General features: G+C 52.5%; 2 protein-coding genes across 2 annotated transcripts; both read left to right on the top strand.

Annotated features, from left to right (window-relative positions):
- Positions 1 to 493: 493 nt before the first annotated feature.
- Lrrc43 (leucine rich repeat containing 43) lies at positions 494 to 17,286 on the top strand. The gene is made up of 12 exons (XM_051162149.1): positions 494 to 634; positions 3,383 to 3,643; positions 5,306 to 5,416; positions 7,969 to 8,108; positions 10,344 to 10,582; positions 11,027 to 11,241; positions 11,824 to 12,164; positions 13,749 to 13,890; positions 14,076 to 14,207; positions 14,335 to 14,505; positions 14,860 to 14,893; positions 17,005 to 17,286. Exons 1-12 carry the CDS (start codon positions 494 to 496, stop codon positions 17,130 to 17,132), a joined length of 2,055 nt encoding a protein of 684 aa, XP_051018106.1. The 3' UTR covers positions 17,133 to 17,286.
- A 1,736-nt stretch (positions 17,287 to 19,022) lies between these two features.
- B3gnt4 (UDP-GlcNAc:betaGal beta-1,3-N-acetylglucosaminyltransferase 4) lies at positions 19,023 to 20,742 on the top strand. Its single transcript, XM_051161955.1, has one exon. It carries the CDS (start codon positions 19,690 to 19,692, stop codon positions 20,740 to 20,742), a length of 1,053 nt encoding a protein of 350 aa, XP_051017912.1. The 5' UTR covers positions 19,023 to 19,689.
- Positions 20,743 to 20,797: the final 55 nt, after the last annotated feature.

Below are 20,797 nucleotides of genomic sequence, written 5' to 3'. Positions count from 1 at the left end.
GAATTGTGACCTTTGAGTGAGTTTTACATTATATAAATCACACCTCACCAAAGATGTTACATTTCCCAGTTAGAGTCATCTTGTCCCGTTAATTTCAGAGACCGCAGGTGGGGAGCCCCTACTGTGCAAAAGGGCTTCAGGGGATGGCAAGATAAGACTGAATGAGTGTAAAATGGGTCTGGTGCTCACACAGTTCCCCAACAGATAGGTAGAACCACACTGAGATCCCCTAACTGTAGTCCTAAAGTGTTTAACCCTGGACTAATTTTTCCTTAGCTCTGCCGAATGAGCGGTCAGCACTCTTTGAAAGGAGAGAAAGAATCCTATTATTAAGCTAGGAGGCATTCACCACATGCTGTTGCAAGGTGCCCCAGCCAGCCTAGCAGAAGTTTAGCTTGGGTCTTCGATCCTGGCAATGCTAGCTTCCACCTGCGCTCTGCACCCAGGGTAACGCGTCTGGAGGTTGCCTGGCAACAAGCCTGCCTCACGCAGCATGGAGATCAGAAACTCCCGCGGGAGCGAAAGCGACAGCGGCAGGGCGACTGCGGACATACCTGGAACTTTGAGTACAGCTGTTTATGAGCACCTGCGAAAGCTGTGCCTGCGCGAATTCCCTTGTGGCACCGGAAGCTGGGTGCGTACCCCCACCCTGGGTGAGGGGTGGGGGCGGCGGGTAGGGGGTAGGGAGGGAAGGATGCAGCAGAGGCTGAGCTGGGACTGGGCCAGAATAGCCCCCAGGGTGGATTGAAGTAAGTGGTACCTAGCTGGGAGCTGGGCTGCCCTAGAAGTCAGGGGATGCTCAGATACAACTTTGTGGCCTGAGAGGAGGCTTGGATGTGGTCATTTCAGCATTGGTTTATTTGGGTGAACTGTGAGAACTGGAACATTGAAGGAATGCAGGGACCAAGTGTCGACCTTGCCATGGGGTTACGGACTGGCTCAGCACATGAGGCTGACCTTTGGCCACATGCAAGCCTATAGCACCTGGCCGGCCAAACTCCAGGTGCCAGGCTTCTCTGAGTCTTTTGTTTGTTTGTTTTTGTATTTGTATTTTGTTTTGAGACAGGGTTTCTCTGTGTTAGCCTTGGCTGTCCTGGACTCGCTTTGTAGACCAGGCTGGCCTTGAACTCCACAGAGATCCACCTGCCTCTGCCTCCCGAGTGCTGGGATTACAGGCGCACTGCACCCAGCTTTCTCTGAGTCTTGAAGAGCTTTGGTCTACAGCTCCTCATGAGAAGATGTGGAGAAATGGTTCCTCTGTGCTCTGGGGCTACAGGGCTAGCTTTCCCCTTTCTGAGGACTCACGTGGGGAAGAAAGGGTCTTCTGCCTCCCCACCCCTGCCTCTCTCCCTCCTGTAGATGTGCTAGACTCAAGTGTGCTGCATGACCTCTGTGCTGGTCCCAGGCTGAGGAGAGACAGAGGAAATACAGCCAAGGGCTTGGTCAACACAGCTGGTGGGGGGGGGGGGAACCATCTGGGCATGAAGGTCGCTCTCCTTATTCAGCCTGGACAGTGGTCCAGCTCAGTATGCAGAGGGACCATCATCATCAGCTGGGTGCATAGGGTGGGGTGAGGGACATGACAAAATTTAGATCACATTAGACACAACAAATGTGTCCTGAGAGGTTGGAATCAGCCTCGTGGGCTTGGCTGTCAGCTGGGCCTCCCCAACTCTCTACCCTAAGTAAAACAGCAAAACTGACCTCCCCCTGAAGAGAAAAGCCAGCACCCATCAGGGACGTTTAGTCAGCAGGTGCAGGTTGGATGCCTGCTCTGTGGTAGGCACTGGACTAAGTTTTAGGGCTTCAAGGATGTATCTAGGGAGAGAGAGGGGGGCGGGTAGCTAATTGGCAGGGGGTTTTCCATTAAATGTTTGTCCAGGGTGAGGTCCTTAGTCCTACCTCCAGCACCAAACAAAGCAAAATAAAACAAGCCCGTAAAATCTGAAGAGCCATACTTCAACCTTGGCCTGGAGGGACAGATTCTGTAGCGTGGACTCATCTTTTACTCATCAAAACTAAAGCTTCATCTTTCTCCTCTGTTTCCCAGGTTGCTCTCTGAGCCTCCTGTAGGCACTTGTAGAAGTGCCGTGTTGAACGTGAACTCTCCTGTTGTCTACTTTTTAAAAGATTTATCACATTATTCCTAATTGGATGTCTCTGTGTGGATATGTGCTGTCATTGCAGGCCAGGAGAGTACACTGGATCTCCTGAAGCTGGAATTTCAGGTATTTTTGAGCCACCTGACATGGGTGCTGGGAACTGAACTCAGTTCTTCTGAGTTCTTAAGTACTCAGTTCTTAAGTACTGAGCCACTTCTCCAGCCCCAGAAATCTATTTTGTTTTTGCATGTTCAAAGTTTCCCAACTCCAGAGTAAAGTGGAAACAGGAACTTAGTCTGCAAACTATTCTGAGTAATCTCAGCATTTGGGATGTAGAGACAGGAAGAGGGAGAATTCAAGACCAGCCTCGGGTACACTGCAGAACCCTGCCCTGCGTATCATTAGGCGTGTAGCTCAGTGGACAGAGCCTTCTCTAGCTCCTGCATGCATTACACAGAGCATGTGGTGAATGCCTGTAGTCCCTGAACTTGGGGGGTGGGAGCAGGACAATCGAGGGGTTAAAAGTCACCATCAGCTACTCAGTGAGTTCAAAGCCAGCCTGGTCCCCATAAGACCCTGCCTCAAACAAACGAGCTGGGCCAGTGAGATGGCTCAGTGTGGAAGGGCTCCTCCCGTTAGCCCGATGATCTGAGTTTGATCCCTGGGAACCATGCAGACTGTTCTCTGAGCTGTGATGACCATGCCTGGTTGTCAACTTGGCTATGTCTGGAGTTAACTAAAATCTAAGTGGCTGGGGAATGTCTGTGAGAGATTTTTTTTTCTTAAATAAGTCATCTGAAGGGAGAAGACCCTCTTTTAATCTGGATCTTTTGAGGTATGAAAATCCACCTTTATCTTGGTCACCCCTCCTACTGGCAGCCTATATGAAGGACTTGGAAGAAGGAAGCTCGCTCTCTTTGCCTGCCTACTCTCACTGGCAAGTCCATTCCTTCGCTGGTGTTAGAGCTTACTTTTTCCAGCCTTGTGGACTGAACCACTACTGGATTCTTGGACCTTCCATTGGTAGACAGCCATTGTTGGACTAGCTGGACCACAGCCTGTAAGCTGTGGGTTCTAATAAATCTACTTTAATCTGATGTGTGTGTGTGTGTGTGTGTGTGTGTGTGTGTGTGTGTGGTTTCATATTCTATGAGTTCTGTCCCTCTGGAGAACCCTAATACAGAGCCCCATGTGTACTTTGCTGTGGTGAACATGCCTACATACACCCAGGCACAACACAATGAATGAATGCGAGGAGGCCTCCATCTCGACCTCTGCAGAATAAGTCACGCTTTCGGCCTCAAACATGGCGGACCTGGAGGGAATTGGTCCCAAGGGAGGAGGAGACGGTGAGCGCTGGAGAGGAGACAGTAGAGGCCCTGCTGGGCCTGGTGCGGAGCAACCATTCTCCTTGGGCTATGCTGAAGGATTCCAGTGCCGAGGACCGTTTCCTGAGAGAACTGGCCATCCAGAATCCACTGATGATCAAAGACACTTTCTTCTACTCCTACTTCCGGTCCCTGCGGGTGGTGGACAAGGGGGTGAGTGCTGGGTGTGAGCCTTGGGAGGGAGGGAGGGAGCAGCTGGTGAACTGTTGCTGGGACACTGCATCTTCTGAAACTGCTCAGGCAGCAGGAGGCCTCCCCGGCTGTTTGCTGGTGCTCTGGTCTCTACTTTCCAGACAGGGTTTCTCTGTGTAGCCCTGGCTGTCCTGGAACTCTTTGTAGACCAGGCTGGTGTTAAACTCACAGAGATCCGCCTGCCTTTGCCTCCTGAGTGCTGGGATTAAGGGTGTGCCCCACCATGACTGGTCTATGTACCTCTTTCTTTAACCCGAGGTGGTGAGTCCTGTATCGTCCATGGTTGGGCCCCTACACACACTGCAGGTGGGCCCTGGTTTCAAAGGAACCACAAGGCTTCTTTTTAAAGTGTGAGGAGAGCCACAATGTTTCTTTTTACTTTAAAGTGCGAAGAGAAATGATTTAATTAAAACAGGTCTGTGACCCACTCATAGCATTTTGTCTGGGACTTTCTGAATCCTGGGGGCCCCACCCCCACCCCAATCCTAGGCAAACTGGTAGATGTGGTCACTATAGGAAGCCCAGCCAGGAAGGGCTTCTGATGTCCTTGAGGTCACAGGAAACTCGGGTTCGTGGGTAGGGTGATGAGGCAGCTGGTAGGCCCTGCTCTGTCTGACCCAGTTTAATTCTGGAAGACCAGACAGGCCAACTGTTATATGATTATCTTGGGAAGATGTAAAATTTATCAGCCCCAAGAATGACTTACCGAAGTTCATGTGGGTGTTGGTGTGTTGACTGAGTTGCTGATGTGTTACATGCAAACATCCTTCCATGCTCCCATTTCCCAAAATCCTGTTTTGATTGGCTCTGAGTCCACAGAGGGATCTAAGCAGGCCTGAGTTCTCAGTATCACCCAGAGCTAAAGCAGAAGAGGTGACTGCAAGGCTCAGACAACAGGATGCAGACAGAATCGGACCAACCCCTCTGCTGTCTCAGGAGATACCATCCAGCGGGGGAAGGATGGATGGTTTGCACAGCCTCCAGAGCAGCTAACCAGCAGCTTGCAACAAGATGGAATTACCCTGAGGGCTGGTCCCCCTACAGCAGTAGCTCCTTGGGCTCATGTGGTGTGCTAGACAGAAGAAAGGATTCTTGTTTTCCCAAGAGACCCATGATCCTACCTAGGGAGGACACAGGACCCTGGCCTGCAGAGCAGAAGCTTGCTTTTAGAGTCAGGCCAGGGCTGTGCTGTGTGATGGTGACATACAAGGGGAAAAGGGTGTGCGTTTGGTGGGCCTGGGTTCTGATGCGTTGAGAGGTGTCCCTCACAGACTCAGGTATTTGAACACTTGTTCCCCAGTTCTTTGGGGGAGGTGCAGCCTTGCTGGAGGACGTCCATCACTGAGGGGTGGGCTTTGAGGGTTTGCAGCCTCACCCCACTTCTTGCGTGTGGTCTGAATGTAATCACACAGCCTCCTCCTGCTGCTGCCACGGCTTCCCCTCCGTTATGGACATCAACCCTCTGCAACCGTAAGCAAAATAAACTCTTCCTTGAGCTGCTTGGTCAGGGCATTTTGTCACTGCAGCACAACAGCAGCTGTTACAGCTCTAATGTGAACGCCCTTCTGCTGAAGCCCTGCCTGGCTCACCAAAGTCCTCAGTTTCCCCTTCCTTTCCTTCCAGGTGAGTCTGGTGGATAAAGACCTCTTGAAGTTTCTAAATCTAGAGGAGTTGGTCCTGAGTGCCAATAAAATTGAAGAAATCGATGCTAACAATCTGCCCCCAACATTGAAGGTACAGGTTCTGAATGGGGTCTTGGAAGTCCATTTCTGCTTTTATCTGCCCTGCACAGCTCTGACTAAGGTGCTGTGTGCAAAGACCCAGACCCAGGCTCTTCTTGTTTTGTTTTGTTGAGACAGGGTTTCTCTGTGTAGCCCTGCCTGTCCTGGACTCACTTTCTAGACCAGGCTGGCCTCGAACTCACAGTGATCCACCTGCCTCTGCCTCACGAGTGCTGGGATTAAAGGTGTGTGCCACCATGCTGGCCAGCCTCAGGCTCTTAAAACCCTTCCATGGTTTATGCCCACAAGAAATGAAGGAAGGACCCAGGCAGGCTCTGGTTTGCCAGTGTTCAAAGCCCTGCTATTCACAAGAGCTAGAAAGTAGGGATGACCCAATACCTGTGGCCACATGACCAGATAAACAACACATGGTGTCTCCATGGGATGGAATAGTGTGGATTTACAAAAAAATGAAAGGCATTCTGATAGTCACCTAGAAAACATCACACTGGATAAAAGAAGCCAAATTAGAGAGAGAGGGCGAGGAGGGAGAGATCTTATGTATAATTGCACTTAATGAAATATGTGGAAGTGAAAAGTCCACAGAAACAAAAGCTAAGCTGGGTGTGGTGGCGCATGCAGGTGCACACCTTTAATCCCAGCACTCAGGAGGCAGAGGCAGGCAGATCTTTGTGAGTTCGAGGCCAGTCTGGTCTACAAAGTGGGTCCAGGACAGCCAAGGCTACACAGAGAAACCCTGTCTTGAAAAAACAAAAACAAAAACAGAAACAAAAGCCAGCAGAGCTCACGAAAACTAGGAAGGACCAGGGAAAGTTACTGATTAGTGGCCTTTCCTTCCTTCCTTCCTTTCTTCCTTCCAGACACATGTTTGAGGTGATGATGGTAGCTGGCATTGTGAATATAATTAAAGCCAGTGAATTATATACTTGAAATGGAAAATTTGTATGATATACATTTTACCACATTAAACCAATAGGCGAGGGGCTAGGGAGATAGTTTAGTCAGTAAAGGGATTCCTTTGCAGTCATGATTACCTGAGTTGGGTCTCCAGAACCCCTGTGGGAAAAAACCTCTGGATTTTGGGTGTGGATTTGTTGTTGTTGATTTTTGGGGGTTTTCCAAGACAGGGTTTCTCTGTCCTGGACTCACTTTGTAGACCAGGCTGGCCTCCAACTCACAGTGATCCACCTGCCTCTGCCTTCCAAGTGCAGGTATTAAAGGTGTGCACCACCACACCCAGCTTGGAGTGTGTTTTTTATCTCAGCGTTAGGGAGGCAGAGATGGGGGTGGGGTGAGGGTGGGGAGATGGAGGGAGGGTAGCGGGGTGGGAATCATTGAGACCAACCAGCCTGTCTACATGGTAAATTCCAGGTCAGTGGGGGACTGTCCCAAAGAAACAAGGTAAGAGACCTCTGAGAAAGCTGAGGCTGGATTCTGACCTGCACACACATGCAAACACATGCAAATGCATGAACACACATGTACATGCATGCACACACAAATGTATACACATGCACACATGTGCAACGCATATAAACATGCACACATGCGTCGATACATATACACACACTCACACACGTGTACATACATATAAATACACTCATATATACACACAAAACAGATGAAAAGGGTAGACCACACTTTGCTGTGAGTCTTCAACTGAGCATATTAAAATGGCCCCATTGACGTCCAGTGCTGAGACTAACTGACTCAGTGTCTTGTCTCCATGCCGTGCTCAAGATGGCACCAGATGGACCTCAGACAAGAAGTACAAGTGAAGCAAAGAGTGCTGCTAAATCTGAGCATATTCCGTGCCCAATCTTGTGTGTTCCCAATGTGTTAGGAAGGTGCTATGGTCAGCTGGGTGGTGGTGGCGCACACCTTTAATCTCAGCACTCGGAAGGCAGAGGCAGGCTAGCCTGGAACTCGAGAGCCTTCTATTTCAGGATCCTGAGTAACGGGGTTATAGGTACATGCCACCTCACCTCTTCCTATATTAAATTTTTATTTTTAAATTTTACTATTTTGGGGGCAGGCAAATGCACCATGCTACACATGTGGGTCAGAGAACAGCTTTATGGGAGTTCTTTCTTTCCTTCCACCTTGGGATTTGGGAATCGAACTCAGCTCACCAGGCTTGTGCAGCAAGTGGCTGTCACCAGTTCCCTCCCTGCCTCCCACACCCACCCCACTCCCACTTTTTGAGACACGGTTTCATGTATCATAGCCTGGGCTCAAACTCACTGTCCAATCAAGGCTGATCGTGAACTCTTTATCCTCCTACCCCCCACCTCTCAAATGTCTGGGTTACAGGAGTATACTATCACACTGGTACTGAGTTCTGGTGATGGCCCCCAGGGTCCGGTGCAGGCTAGGCAAGGGTTCTACCAACTGAGCTGAAGCCCACTCTTTACTGTATTATTTAAAGCAGGCTGGCACAGGAAGGCAGGGACAAGGCAACCCAAACTCCCTTTCTGAGTTTCCTGGGGCAGGAATAGGATCCCTTGGGCAGTGAGATAAGCAGTCACCACTGTCCCCCCTCAGGTGCTGGAGCTGTATGGCAACTCGATCACCAGCATGGCGTGTCTGTGCTCACCCCCACCCCCGAGCCTGCAGCACCTGGGGCTAGGCCACAACAAACTGCTGGGCCCCTTGGAAAGTCTGTATGTCACCGCCAACAACTGGTAACTTGGGAGCCTGGATGAGAGGAGGGAGAGGCATCGAGAGACAGGTGTGGGTGACTGGGCCCTGGAGGGCCTGGCTTGGCTTGGCCTGTTAACTTCTGCATGGCTGCTAAACCCATAGAAGGGCTTTATCCTCACTCAGTCATAGCGTATCACCGAAGCTCCGGAAAGGACGAGGATGCCAGGGGCTGGTGGGATATGAGTGCGATCCACACTTTATGACATTTTTAGCTTATCGTGTTTTCTGTGTGGGGGGAACATTTAGTCGCACACTGGCCACTAGCTGCTGGCTGTTTGGGGCCCCTACCTCTCCCTGCCCTTCCTTGTGGTAGTCAAAAACATCTCCAAGCCAAGCCCAGAGTCTTCTGAAGGGCAAAATCACCCTGGGCTGAGAAACACTGTCCAAGAGACATCATTGCTGACCGTCCACCAGAGCTTTGCAGGGCATCCCCCACCCCACCCCCAGGGGTTTTTGTCTTTTTGGTGGATTAACAGTGGAAATAAATTTCGGGATGTGAGAAGTATGCAGAGATCAGAGGCCGTTTATAAAAGGTCATCACGGGAGCTGGGCAAAGGACCACCCCAGGATGTCAGCACCTGAGGGTGTTTCCAAGGGTGTTTTATACTGCCTCGTCCCTTTCCCCACACTTTCCCCTTACCCCCTTTCTTTTCTTTTGTTTTGTTGATTTTTGGGTTTTTTGTTTTGGTTTTGATTTTTTGAGACAGGTTTCTCTGTGTAGCCTTGGCTGTCCTGGACTCGCTTTGTAGACCAGGCTGGCCTTGAACTCACAGTGATCCGCCTGCTTCTGCTTCCCAAGTGCTGGGATTAAAGGCATGTGCCGCCACACCTGGCCCCCTTTCTTTTTAAAATAGGATCTAACGTAGCTCAGGCTCACCTCAAACTCAATGTGTAGCTGAAGACAAGGTAGAGCACCTTCTCCTCGTCCCTCACCCCTGCCCCAGTGTCTCAGGGTCGGTCCAGCCATTTCCTCTTGGAGGGGGAAGGTGCTATAGACAAGAGAAGGCCCTCTTTGGCGGGCCTCTGGCTTCCTCCCAGCTCTGCTATCGTCACCCAGTCTGCACAGTCAGTCCCACTTGGATTCCTTCCTTCCATTGTGTGCTGCCCTCAGCAGACACACAGGAGACCACGGTCTTGTTCTTCCTGGAACAGTCCGTTTAGATTCATGCCATTGACTGATAGCAGGGATCTGGCTCTTGATTCCGGATACAGACCATAACCGTGGGCTCAATGCCAGCTCTGGGTTTCACAAAAAGCTTGTGTGGAAACCCATTGTCCATGGTATTAGGATTAAAAGGCAGGATCTTTCCCGGGAATCCAGTTCTCCTGAGGTAGGATGGCATTGGGCAAGGCCTGTGATGAGCCCTGCAGTGTTCTGATCGCCACTTCCCAGGGACTGGCCGGTAACCATCATAGCACGATTGGCCACTGGAAGGGGAGAGAGAGTGAAGAGGCTGGCTCAGCCTGTGGGTGGCCATGACAGGCAGTGTGACAATAGTCTCTGGGGCTTCTCTGGCCTCAGAGCTGGAGTCAGTTTGCTATGTTGGGCAAAGTTCTGCCTGTTCCTGTGCCTTAGGTCTCTACTGGAGGCCTGGGCTTCATCTTTGTCTGGCAGTCTCTAATGCTGTGACCCTTTAAAACAGTTCCTCATGTTGTGGTGACCCCCCAACCACAAGATTCCTAACTCTAACCTTGCTACTGTTATGAATCATAACGTAAACACCTGATATTCAGGACATCTGATATGCAGGCTAGGATCATCTGTGAAAGGGTCTCTAGACTCCAAAGGCAGTTGCAACTCACAGGTTGATAACCGCTGGCCTGGAAAATGAGGTGACAAGCTCCCTGTTGGCCACTATGGCTCTGAAGAAAGACTTCCAGCTCACTATCTCTGGATGCCACGGCCTGGTGTGCCCTCCTCCCAGGCCACCATACTCACCATACTCCCTTACCTAACAGTGGCTTCCAGCATGTCTCTCTGGGGATTTGCGGAAGAATGTTCTGGAGATACAACACTAAGCTGATAGTTAACAGAGACGGAGGTACTTATGGAAATGAGGTGGGCTGTAACAGTCCACCGGCACACGCTGCATTCTAGTGATAAGGGAGAAACAGGCTCAAGATGTAAGCTGGGTGCAGGACAGGAGGTGTGTGGCCCAGAGCGCTGGACCTTTGCTTACTGGGTTTCCTAACCAGCGTCTTGGCCAACCCTCCAGGCCCCAGCTTGTCTCCCTGGACCTGAGCTTCAATGACTTGACTGACCTGCAGAGTATGATCGCTGGCCTCAGTGCCTTGCAGCACCTGAGGCTGCTGGTACTGCAGGGGAACCCACTGGCCCTGGTGCCTTACTACCGCGGCTTTACTGTGGACAGCCTGGCACACCTGTGTGTGCTGGACGACGTCACTGTGTCTCCCAACGAGAAGCACCAGTTCCGGGGGCTCAATATTCACGGAGGTAGGTGCCACGGCACGCCCCAGCATCCACTTTGCCCACCTCCATCCTGTAAGCTGGCCAGCAGCTTTCCATTTGACCCCGACCCTGGTCAGGTACACTTAGCTACCTTGCTTGGGCTTCTTCTGTGTAGAACCCCCCACCACCACCACCCCGTGGTAGGGATTTGGGGCATTGGCTGGTCTTTGTGGCTCTTGCTTCTATGGTGGCTTGAGATCACCCCCTTGTGGCTCCTGGTATAAGGTGCATCAGAGCCGAAGGCTCAAATATTTTCCACCTCTCTCAGGAAAACAAGGCTTCAGGGTACCTAATGGGTTACTCTTCAGTCACTCTGATTGAACTTGACAGAGCTGGGACTCCAACTCTGGGGGTCCGGGTGGGGGATTTGGTGACCTATGCCTTCCCCACTGCAGCCCAGTCTCTCAGTCCTGTCATTACTCCTTGCAGACCTGCTGGCTCGTGAGGCACAGTTTGTGGTGACCATTGGAAATGTCAAGGGGGTTATGGATACCTCTGTCTTGGACCCAGAGCCAGGACCTGAGGGCCCTTTCATCAGCTACAGCTATTACGTGACCTATGACTTTGTGGAAGACGAGGATGCTGAAGGGAATGCATCTGCCAGCGCACTAACTGAGACACATCCTGACAGTGTTCTGGCTGAAGTGCGTCCTGCCAGTCCTGGGAGCAGACTGGGTTTCACTTGGGCCTGTGGGCTTTTGTGTGCACACAGAAACAGCTTTCTAGGACCCAAGGAAATCTTTAACATAGAATCACACCCCTCCTCCACATAGGGACCTGGTTTTTGCCTGGTAGCCCCTTCCCCAGGCAGGGGGAGTCTCAGGGTGCTTGCTTCCTGTCCCTGTGACAGCTGACCCTAACGGGGAGGTAGCGCAGAACTTCACACTCAGGCCAGCTGTTCCTGGCCCCACTTGAAAATTGTCACACTGTCTCCTGCCTCACCTCTGCATCCCAGGCAAGAGCACCACCACACGGGCAGACAAACGCTGTGTGTTCAGACGGCCTTTGTTTCTGCCTCCTGCCTTCAAGTTTATGCATCTGCTTGGGCCTTCAATTCCTGTGGGCCGCGCATGTGGCTCAGTGGTAAAACACCTGCCTTGCATGCTTGGGTCCCATCTCTAGCACCACAAATTCGTAACAGTATTCAGACACGTTGCCCGTGTCAACCTACACTCGCTGGGATAACAGTCTGACACGTGTTCTGTCTCTGCTGGCAGATTGTCAAGCCTTCCGCTAGCCTTGAACAGCTAGAAGAGGAGGAACAGCAGGAGCATCCTTTGGTGTCAGAGACCCCGCGCCCAGGCCGCCAGGCCCAGGCCCGCCGCCGTGGCCAGCAGAGGGCTCACCCGGAGTCTCCCGAGGGCATATCCAAGGATATGTCTGAGTTTATAGCTGAGGAGATGATCCAGATGGCCGAGGGCTCAGAAGAGTCTGGGATAACAGATTTGGTGGGGTCAGAGACGACCGTTTCCATCCACTCGGCCCCCCTGCCACAGTCAATCGACTCCTCAGAAGAACTGTCAAAGCTGCGGCCACGGATAGACCCACGGCTCTTTCCATCCCCAGGGTAAGGGTAGAGGTGGCTGTGGGTAGAGGGACCATCTGAGAAAGCCGCAAGCCAGGGCTGCGTTGCGGCTTCCCTCAGGTGCTCAGGGAAGCTCAGCTACAGAGAACTTCCAAGGCCCTCTCATTAGCTGGCTTGTAGGCTGTGAGATAGGGGTAGGCGTGGGCTTAGCCACAGACCTTTCTTTCCCGGAGCCCCAACCCCGTACTCAGTACAGCTGAGTCCCAGATGCCTGGGGGAGCACAATTCTCTGAAAGGTTGACCCTCCTGTCAGCACAGGGTACAGGGCAGCTTCTATCTCAGCTCTTGGAACTGGATTCTTAGAGCTTTTCTTTTTTTAAAAATTTGTTTCACTTATTTTTCTGTGAATGAGTGTTTTGCCTCGTGTACACATATGAACATAAATGTGCCGCATGTGTGTCTAATGCCTGAGGAGTCCAGAAGATCCTCTGGAACTGGAGTTATAGCTGGCTGTAAACTGCCATATGGGTGCCGGAAACCGAACCTGGGTCCTCTGCAAGAGCAGCAGCCAGTGGTCTTAACCTCTGAGCCGTCTCTGCAACCCCTCTTTTAACCTTGGGCTGTGTTCATATAAAATGTAGCAAGGTGGGCTAGGTTCAAGGCATTGGGTTTTTTGTTTTGTTTTGTTTTCAGTACTAGAGGCTAAAGTAGTGAGGTCACACTACTAGACAAATACGTTATGGCAGAGCCCTGGGCCCCAGCCCCCCTTTCTCTTTGTACTTGGATACAAAGTCTAAGTTTCCTAGGCTGTGCTTGAACTTGTGTCCTTCTGGTTCAGCCTCCTGAGTAGCTCAAATTCCAGGCACCACCAGGCCCAGCAAACAGGTTTTTGTTGTCTGATAAACTCAATTTGCGCACGCGCGCGCGCGCACACACACACACACACACACACACACACACACACACACACCTTTATACGGAATGAGTGGTAACAAATGTCCTGCTGCTGACTTTCCTAAGATTGCACAGAACAGTGTGTTTAAACAACACAATGCAGCTGGGCTCTGGTTCTCAGTGGCTTTGCAGACTTGCCCTTTTTGGGCATGGGAAGTTAGCTTTTTTTACCGAGGGGCTGGTGTTACCTGGATTCTGAGCTGCCACCTCCCAGTGGTGACAGAGATGACAGCAGAGGAAGCAGGTGTCCTGTTGCCACTGCCGGAAAGAAGCAGTGATGGTACCAACTGTGCCAAGAGACTCAGTGGGTCCCAGCGGAGGCCTCTGCTTCTGTTTTGCGTTGGTGCTGGGGCTTGAACCAGGACCTCGTGCACTCGGTGCTGCTCTGTGAGCTGCTTTTCCACTAAGCCACATCGCACCTCAAGCTGAGGGATTCTCACCATTGCTTTTTTATTTGGGGGAAACTTAATAAGAGAGGGCGAGAAATTCCAGCACTTGGGAAGCTGAGGCAGGAGGATTGTGAAGAGGCGTGTGGGGAAATGCCCAGAGGAAACCAGCCTCTAAGACTCTTAGTAGAGTCATGGTGGGCTCACACAGTAGGTCAGCAAGCCGTGACAAGTCTTGTTGGCAGCAAGCCTCTGGCAATGACACCACATGTCTCTCACTCCCAAGGACAGTCCTCTTCAGCACCGTGCGCAAGCCCTGGACAGATGTCATTCCCTGCAACTATGAGATGAAGCACACCCTGAAGGAGCTGGTGCGGGTCAAGGCCTTCCTGCTGGCCGGGACCACCGTGACCATAGTGGAGGAGAAGGTGGCTGCCTGGGGGGCTCTGGCCGCCCACTGACGGGGCCGTCCTTCTCCACACCCTTCCCTATGTCCTTCCTCCCATCACGTCACATCCCTGCTCCCTCCTTTGTTGCCTGTCAGAGCCTTACCAGAAAGGACAAGGGGGATGGGCCCAGTAGTCAGCCTTTCCTGCCGCATCTCCTCATCCAGATCCTCTCCTGGCCTGTGCTGCCCACTCCTACTGAGATGCCCTTGCCTGCCAAGAAGGAGAAAGGAGACAAGAAAGAAAAAGGAGACAAGAAAGAAAAAGGAGACAAGAAGGAGAAAGAAAAAAAACAGAAAGCCGAGGAGGCTGCCAAGGAAAAGGCAAGGCCCGCTTGGGCCACCTTGGGTCAGGGAGGGAGTGCAGCCCTGTCTTAACTCACACCTGTGCTCCTGGCCTTGCCCACAGGATAAACAGGGACTCAAGAAGAAAAAGGAGCCACCCAAGGAGCTGCGCCAGGACCCGCCTGTGCTGAGGGTGCTGGGCAGTGGCCTGGTGTACCTGGAGCCCTTACTGGCAGGGGAGCCAGTAGTGTCCACTGTGTGTAATTTTGGGGTGATCCGCACCCTGGAGTCTGACAGGCTGACACATGCCAGGGTACTAAGGGACTCTTGGTCTTGCTTTTTTTTTTTTTTTTTTGGTTTTTGAGACAGGGTCTCTCTGTGTAGCCTTGGCCATCCTGTACTCACTTTGTAGACCAGGCTGGCCCAGGGATGGGCTAAGGTTGGGAGTGGTGACGCTCCTAAGGGGCCCTGGTTGTGTGTCAGGGCTGCTGGGCACTTTGACACCTCCTCCTCCTGTGACCCCGGTCAGCCATCCTCCTCCTTGTAAGCCCTTCTCCCCCAATCCTGGATAAATCCATGGCCAGTAGAGGGGTGGGTATCCCCCATAGTCAGCCTCAGGGTCTGCATCTGCCCCAGCAAGCACCTGTCTTATGGTTCTTTCTCTCAGGATTCAAAGAAGATGAAGAAAGTTCCCAAAAAAGGTAAGACCTACCAGCAGGCCACTGAGGGCAGGGGGGGGGGGCGCTGAGGTTCTGCCAAGGGGCCACCCTGATGTAGCGCCACAGGAACGAGAGGACAGGGAATGGCTTCCATCGGCACACAAGGAAGCCCAGAAACTTCTCTATGGTCCTGAAGTCTAGCTGCCGGCCGTGAAGTGCCTGGAAGGGCACTGGGGCAGGAGCTGGGGTGGGCTCATCCAGCAGGATTTATTCTAAGAGTGTCTGCATTTCTCATCCAGGTAAGTTTTATATCCTTCCTTCATCCTCTCCACCCATCTTCTCTTCTTTCTTTCTGAATTCTTTCTTTGTGTGCAGCCCATACTGGCCTGGAACACAGAGTCTTCCTGCCTCAGTTTCCTGTGTGTTAGATTTGGAGGGTTTTGTTGTTATTGTTGAGTCAGGGTCTCTCTCTCTCTCTCTCCCTGATTGGCTTGGAACTCACTATGTAGACCAGGCTATCCTCAAACTCACCATCAAAGTATTTAATGTATAGCATGCAGTGCTTTTAATAGAAAAACTTCAAGCCAGGCACAGTGATACAAGCCTAAGAGGTGGAGGCAAGAGGATTGAGAGTTTAAGGTTATCCTCATCTACATGAGTTTAGGGCTAGCCTTGGATACTTGAAACTATCCCAAGAAACAAACAAGGGGAAAAACTAACCCCACCCCCAGCAAACAAGTAAAAAATGCATTATAATAGAGCAAGAACAAAACAAATCACCTAAGAGTGTTGCTACCCCAATGCTGGGGAGGCAGAAACTGCATTCAAACTGGGTTTAATGGCCAGCTACCCCAGACCAATGACAGGCTCTACCTTAAAACACAAAAAGTTGTAAGACACACCATGGTGGACTATGTGGACATGTCTTGTGACACCTGACTGTGAGACCTCTCTCTCTCTCTCTCTCTCTCTCTCTCTCTCTCTCTCTCTCTCTCTCTCTCTCTCTCTCTCTTTGAGACAGGGTGAGTGCTGGGATTAAAGGCATGCAGCACCACACCTGTTTCCTTTTTGATTGAGTATGTTTATAAGTACACATACTGTGCCTGGTGCCTGTGTGGGGGTCAGAGGACAACTTGCAAGAGTGCATTTCCTGCTTCCGCCATGGTAGAGGCAAAGGGGTTGGTCGTGGCAGCAAGCACCTTCAGCTGCTGAGGTCTCTCACCAGCTTTCCCTCCCTCTTTTTAGACAGGGTTTCACGTAGCTAGCTTATGCTGGCCTTGAGCTCGCTATGTAACTAAGGATGACCTCAAAGTTTGGCTCCTCCAAACTCCACGTTCTAAGGGCTAAGGCTGTAGATGTACAGGATTTCTTCATGACGAAGGAAATATTTGGGTGGAAGAGATAAGGGTAGAAAGGATAGCTTGGACTACATAGTGAGGTCCAGGACAGCCAGGGCGATAGAGACCCTAAACCGGCACCAACAGAAACCCCCTGCAGCACAGTCACAGCTTCCTTCTCATGCAGTGCTGGCGATCAAACCCTGAGTTACAAAAAGCCTCCGCGAACTGAGCTATATCCTCAGTGTCTCCCCCGCCCCCTTTTCTTTCTTTTCGTACTATTTGTATGTGTCTGTGTACACATGGGCTGTGACTTGCACGTGGAGGGCAGAGGGACACGTGGGTCCTGGGGATAGAACTCAGGTCGTCAGGGTTGGCAGCAAGAAGCAGCTAATTTCTTGTGCAATTCTTTAAATACTTGGGGCTTATTCAATGATCTCATTAGATGCAATTTATTGTTTGTTTGTTTTTTGTGGTGTTTGTTTGTTTGTTTGTTTGTTTTTCCAAGACAGGGTTTCTCTCTGGAGCCTTGGTTGTCCTGGACTCACTCTATAGACCAGGCCAGCCTGGCCTCAAACTCACAGCAATCCGCTTCCCTAGTGCTGGGATTAAAGGCGTGTGCCACCACGCCCGGCTGCAATTTATTCTGTATTGCGGTTAACATGCTAGGGCTGGATGTCTTTTGGGAGCCGAGTTCCTCTATGTCGGAGAAGAGGGCTCAAGTACCAGGATGAGAGAGGAGCACGCCCAGGGTCAGGGAGACCTGTAGCCCATTTGTCCCCTAGGACTCATCTGCTCGCGCTTTTATTTTCTCAGAAAAGTCAAAAACGACGACTCTAACCTTCGAAAGCGGGTACCAGCCAGAGCCCCTGACGGTGGAGGTCCAATTCCAGCTGCACCAGTACCGATCCATGGAGGAGGCGTTCCTCAGCCTGGTTGACTAGCGGGAAAATTAAAGGTTGCTCTGCAGCCGGAGCTTGAGCATCTGTGTGTGGCGGTTGTCGGGGAAGGGGCGTGACGTGGGCCGCCCAACGGGCGTGGGGAGAAGCGCTGAGGCTCCCACCAACCCGTAGATGCATCCACCAGTCTAGAGCCGGTTGGGGCGGAGCCCGTTGCCCTGTCCCACCGGGAATCCCGCCCTTCCACGTGGCCCCGCCCCTTGAAGTCCCTCTCTGATGAGCCCCGCCCGCGCTCGTTGCCCCGCCCCTCACTGGAGCTCCGCCTTCGCGGGGAGCCCCGCCCCCGAGGCCCCACCCAGCGGGGGGTGTTCCTCGGCGCTCCGTGAGAGGCTGCACGGTTCGTGCAAGTGCGTGCGTCCCCACGGGAGCTTAGGTAGGTCTTGGTGGAGGGGACGGCGGGGATGAGGTCGCGCGGCCTGAGGCGCCTAGATCCCGTGGCCAGGAGGGACAGGGACTGCACCCTGCCGGCGCCTCTTGCTGGTAGACTATCTTTCGCCCCCTCTGTGGCAGATCTGGTCTGGGCAGTTGCCGCGACGTACCGCGTTGCGAGCTCCCGCAACCGCAGCCCTGTTGATTCCGGTTGAAAGAATGGAGCTACCCGGCCCCATTCCCCAGACCCCGAGGGCGAGGGCAGGCGGGGCCCAAGGCTCCTACTGCGGAGGGAGGACCGGGTCCCTCGGGACGGGGGTTCGGGCGGGGAAGTGGGCTTCTCGGGGGCTTCGGGTGGGTGTGGAGTGCTGCGGGGTGGGCGGGCTACCAGGTCACCGGACAAACAGAGCCCCCCGCCTCAGTAAGTAGCGCGGACGCAACGGAGTTCTCACACCTGCGATCCACCTCAGTAAGTGGCGCGGATGGCAACGGAGTTCTCACACCTGCGATCGATTTTTCACACCTGAGCAATTACAGTTCTTGCGTCCCCCAAAACCTCCGCAAGGCCCAGCTCCACTTTGTAGTAAGAGCTTTCCAGCAGCCTGAGTCCGTGTCCTGCCCCTCTCCCAGGTATTTCACATGCTGTTACCTAAGCCACAGCAGGTCCCATGAAACCCATAGACACCCCTTTAATCCTTGGCTACACCCTCAGGTGTTACTCCTCAGCCTTGCAGGGCATTCCCAGCTCTCCTTGGTGAGCAGCACTCTAGCCCCCATAGGCTCTCATTTTCAGATTTGTCTGCGTGGCTACTACAGTGCAGAGCTCAGCTGGTTTCTCTTCCTGTCACGTTTTGTCCCCTTGCTTCATGCACTTGTTCAAAGGTCCCAAGGCCTTGTAACCTTTCCTCAGTCACTTCATTTTTTTTTTTTTTTTTTTCCTCCCAGGACACGGTTTCTCTGTGTAGCCATGGCTGTCCTGGAACTCGCTTTGTAGACCAGGCTGCCCTCGAATTCCCAGCGATCCACCTGCCTCTGCCTCCCGAGTCCTGGGATTAAAGGCGTGCGCCACCACTGCCGGCCCATTCACTTTATTCTTAGCAATGTCTGGTCTATCTCATGCCTGTTAGGGTGTCCCTAGCTGCTGTGCTACACTAGAGGTGGTAGGAGAGAGGCTGTAGCACCTCTAGGGACATCAGGGACAGGACAAGGCAACGCAGGTAGACTGTTCTGAGCTGCAGGATGGTAAAGGGGTATTCAAAGACTCCGCTGCCACATCTGTGCCTCTGTTGCCCATGTCTGGGTGTGGAGCTGGCTCTGGCTGCGGCCCCAGCCTCCAGGGGAAGAAGGCAAGGAGAGCTACCGGAAGACTTTGTGTCTGCATTGGCTCGGTTGTTGGGTAGCGTGCATGCTCCCAGCACCACACGAAGGCCTGCTTGTGATCCCGGCACTGGGTGGGGAGGCGGAGGCAGGACAGTCACGTGTTTAACGTCATTTGTGGCTACTCTAAAAGGGTGGCATTTAGTCCACATAGCTTCTGGTTACGAGCCGCTTCCCCACAGTGTGTTCTCATGCTCCGTGCTTTTTGTTTTGTGAACCACCACTGCCTGTAGCCCTTCCGTGCAGTTTCCTCTCCCAAGAGGCCTGGGACTCTGATGTTGCTGAGACTGTGTTACCCAGAAACTCAGCACAGGACCTGCCCGAGACCAGGCTGACTCTAGGCTTTCATTATGGATTTGGAAAGCTCAGAATGTCAGGTTTCATGCCTATAATGTATGTGACACAAGACTAAAGCTATGCTAGTTCCCCTAAAATTCTATATGGTCCTTGAGAATGTTTATTGTATCTCAGCTTTACTATGGCTACAAACCACACCGAGGGAAATGTTTAGTTGTGCCAAGAAGGTGGCAGCAGGCAGGCGAGGGCTGGCAGGGCAGGCGTTTTCAGTCTTTATTCCAGGGAGGACTTCTGCAAAGTGGCTCATCCCATAATCTCAGTGCTTGGAGAGGCTGAGGCTAGGCTGGCCTAATCAAAATGAGACTTTTTTTTTTCCTAACCAAAAGTCCAAGAGTTGGGCAAGGACTTAGCCGCAGGGTTGCAGGTAATTCATTTTTGTTCCCAAAACAGGGGCCGTGTGAGCCTCGCTCAGGTGCTCTCTCCCCACAGGGCTTCAGCTATGTTGCGCAGGTTGGGCTGTGTGCTGTTCTGCAGCCTTGTGGCTCTGCTGCTCAGCTGCCTGCTCTTTCTGAAGGAGCGCACACCAGCAGACAGCTCCAAGGCCCGCCAGCGCATCCGGGCACTGCCAAGGCCCCACCACAGCCAGTGCCCACCCAACCTAGCAATTGCTAACACCTCCCTGTCTCTACCCAGCCGCCATCGCCTCTTTTTAACATATCGACACTGCCGAAACTTCTCCATCTTGCTGGAGCCCTCGGAGTGTGCCAGGGACACCTTCTTGCTCCTGGTCATCAAGTCACAGCCTGGTCACATTGAGCAGCGTGCAGCCATTCGAAGCACTTGGGGCCGGGCGGGGAGCTGGGTGAGGGGCCGGCAGCTGAAGCTGGTCTTCCTCCTGGGGGTGGCAGGACCCATGCCCCCAGCCCAGCTGCTGGCCTATGAGAGTTGGCAATTTGATGACATCCTACAGTGGGACTTTGCTGAGGACTTCTTCAACCTAACACTCAAGGAGCTGCATGTGCAGCGCTGGATAGCCACTGCCTGCACACAGGCCCAGTTCATACTAAAGGGAGATGATGATGTCTTTATCCATGTTCCCAATGTGCTCGAGTTCCTGGAGGGCTGGGACCCAGCCCAGGACCTCTTGGTGGGAGATGTCATCCGCCAGGCCAGGCCCAACAGGAATACCAAAGTCAAATACTTCATCCCATTCTCCATGTACAGGGCCCGTCACTATCCACCTTACGCAGGGGGCGGCGGCTATGTCATGTCCCAGGCTACTGTGAGGCATCTTCACAGAGCCATGGAGGCGGCGGAACTCTTCCCCATTGATGATGTCTTTGTGGGTATGTGCCTGGGGAAGCTCGGGGTGAGCCCCACACACCATGCTGGCTTCAAGACATTTGGAATCCAGCAGCCCCTGAACCCCAGAGACCCTTGCCTGTACAGAGGGCTCCTGCTAGTGCACCGTCTAAGCCCTCTGGAGATTTGGACCATGTGGGCACTGGTGACAGATGAGAGGCTCACATGTGCAGCTACCCCCAAACCCTAGCCCTGAGCTGAGGGGTGGACTGAACAACAGCTTCAGACTGACTGGTGAACTATCA

The sequence above is a fragment of the Acomys russatus genome, chromosome 19, assembly GCF_903995435.1.
Source record: "Acomys russatus chromosome 19, mAcoRus1.1, whole genome shotgun sequence".
NCBI lineage: Eukaryota > Metazoa > Chordata > Mammalia > Rodentia > Muridae > Acomys > Acomys russatus.
Note: the sequence above shows the minus strand (reverse complement) of the source record. Positions and strands in the feature narration are given on the sequence as shown.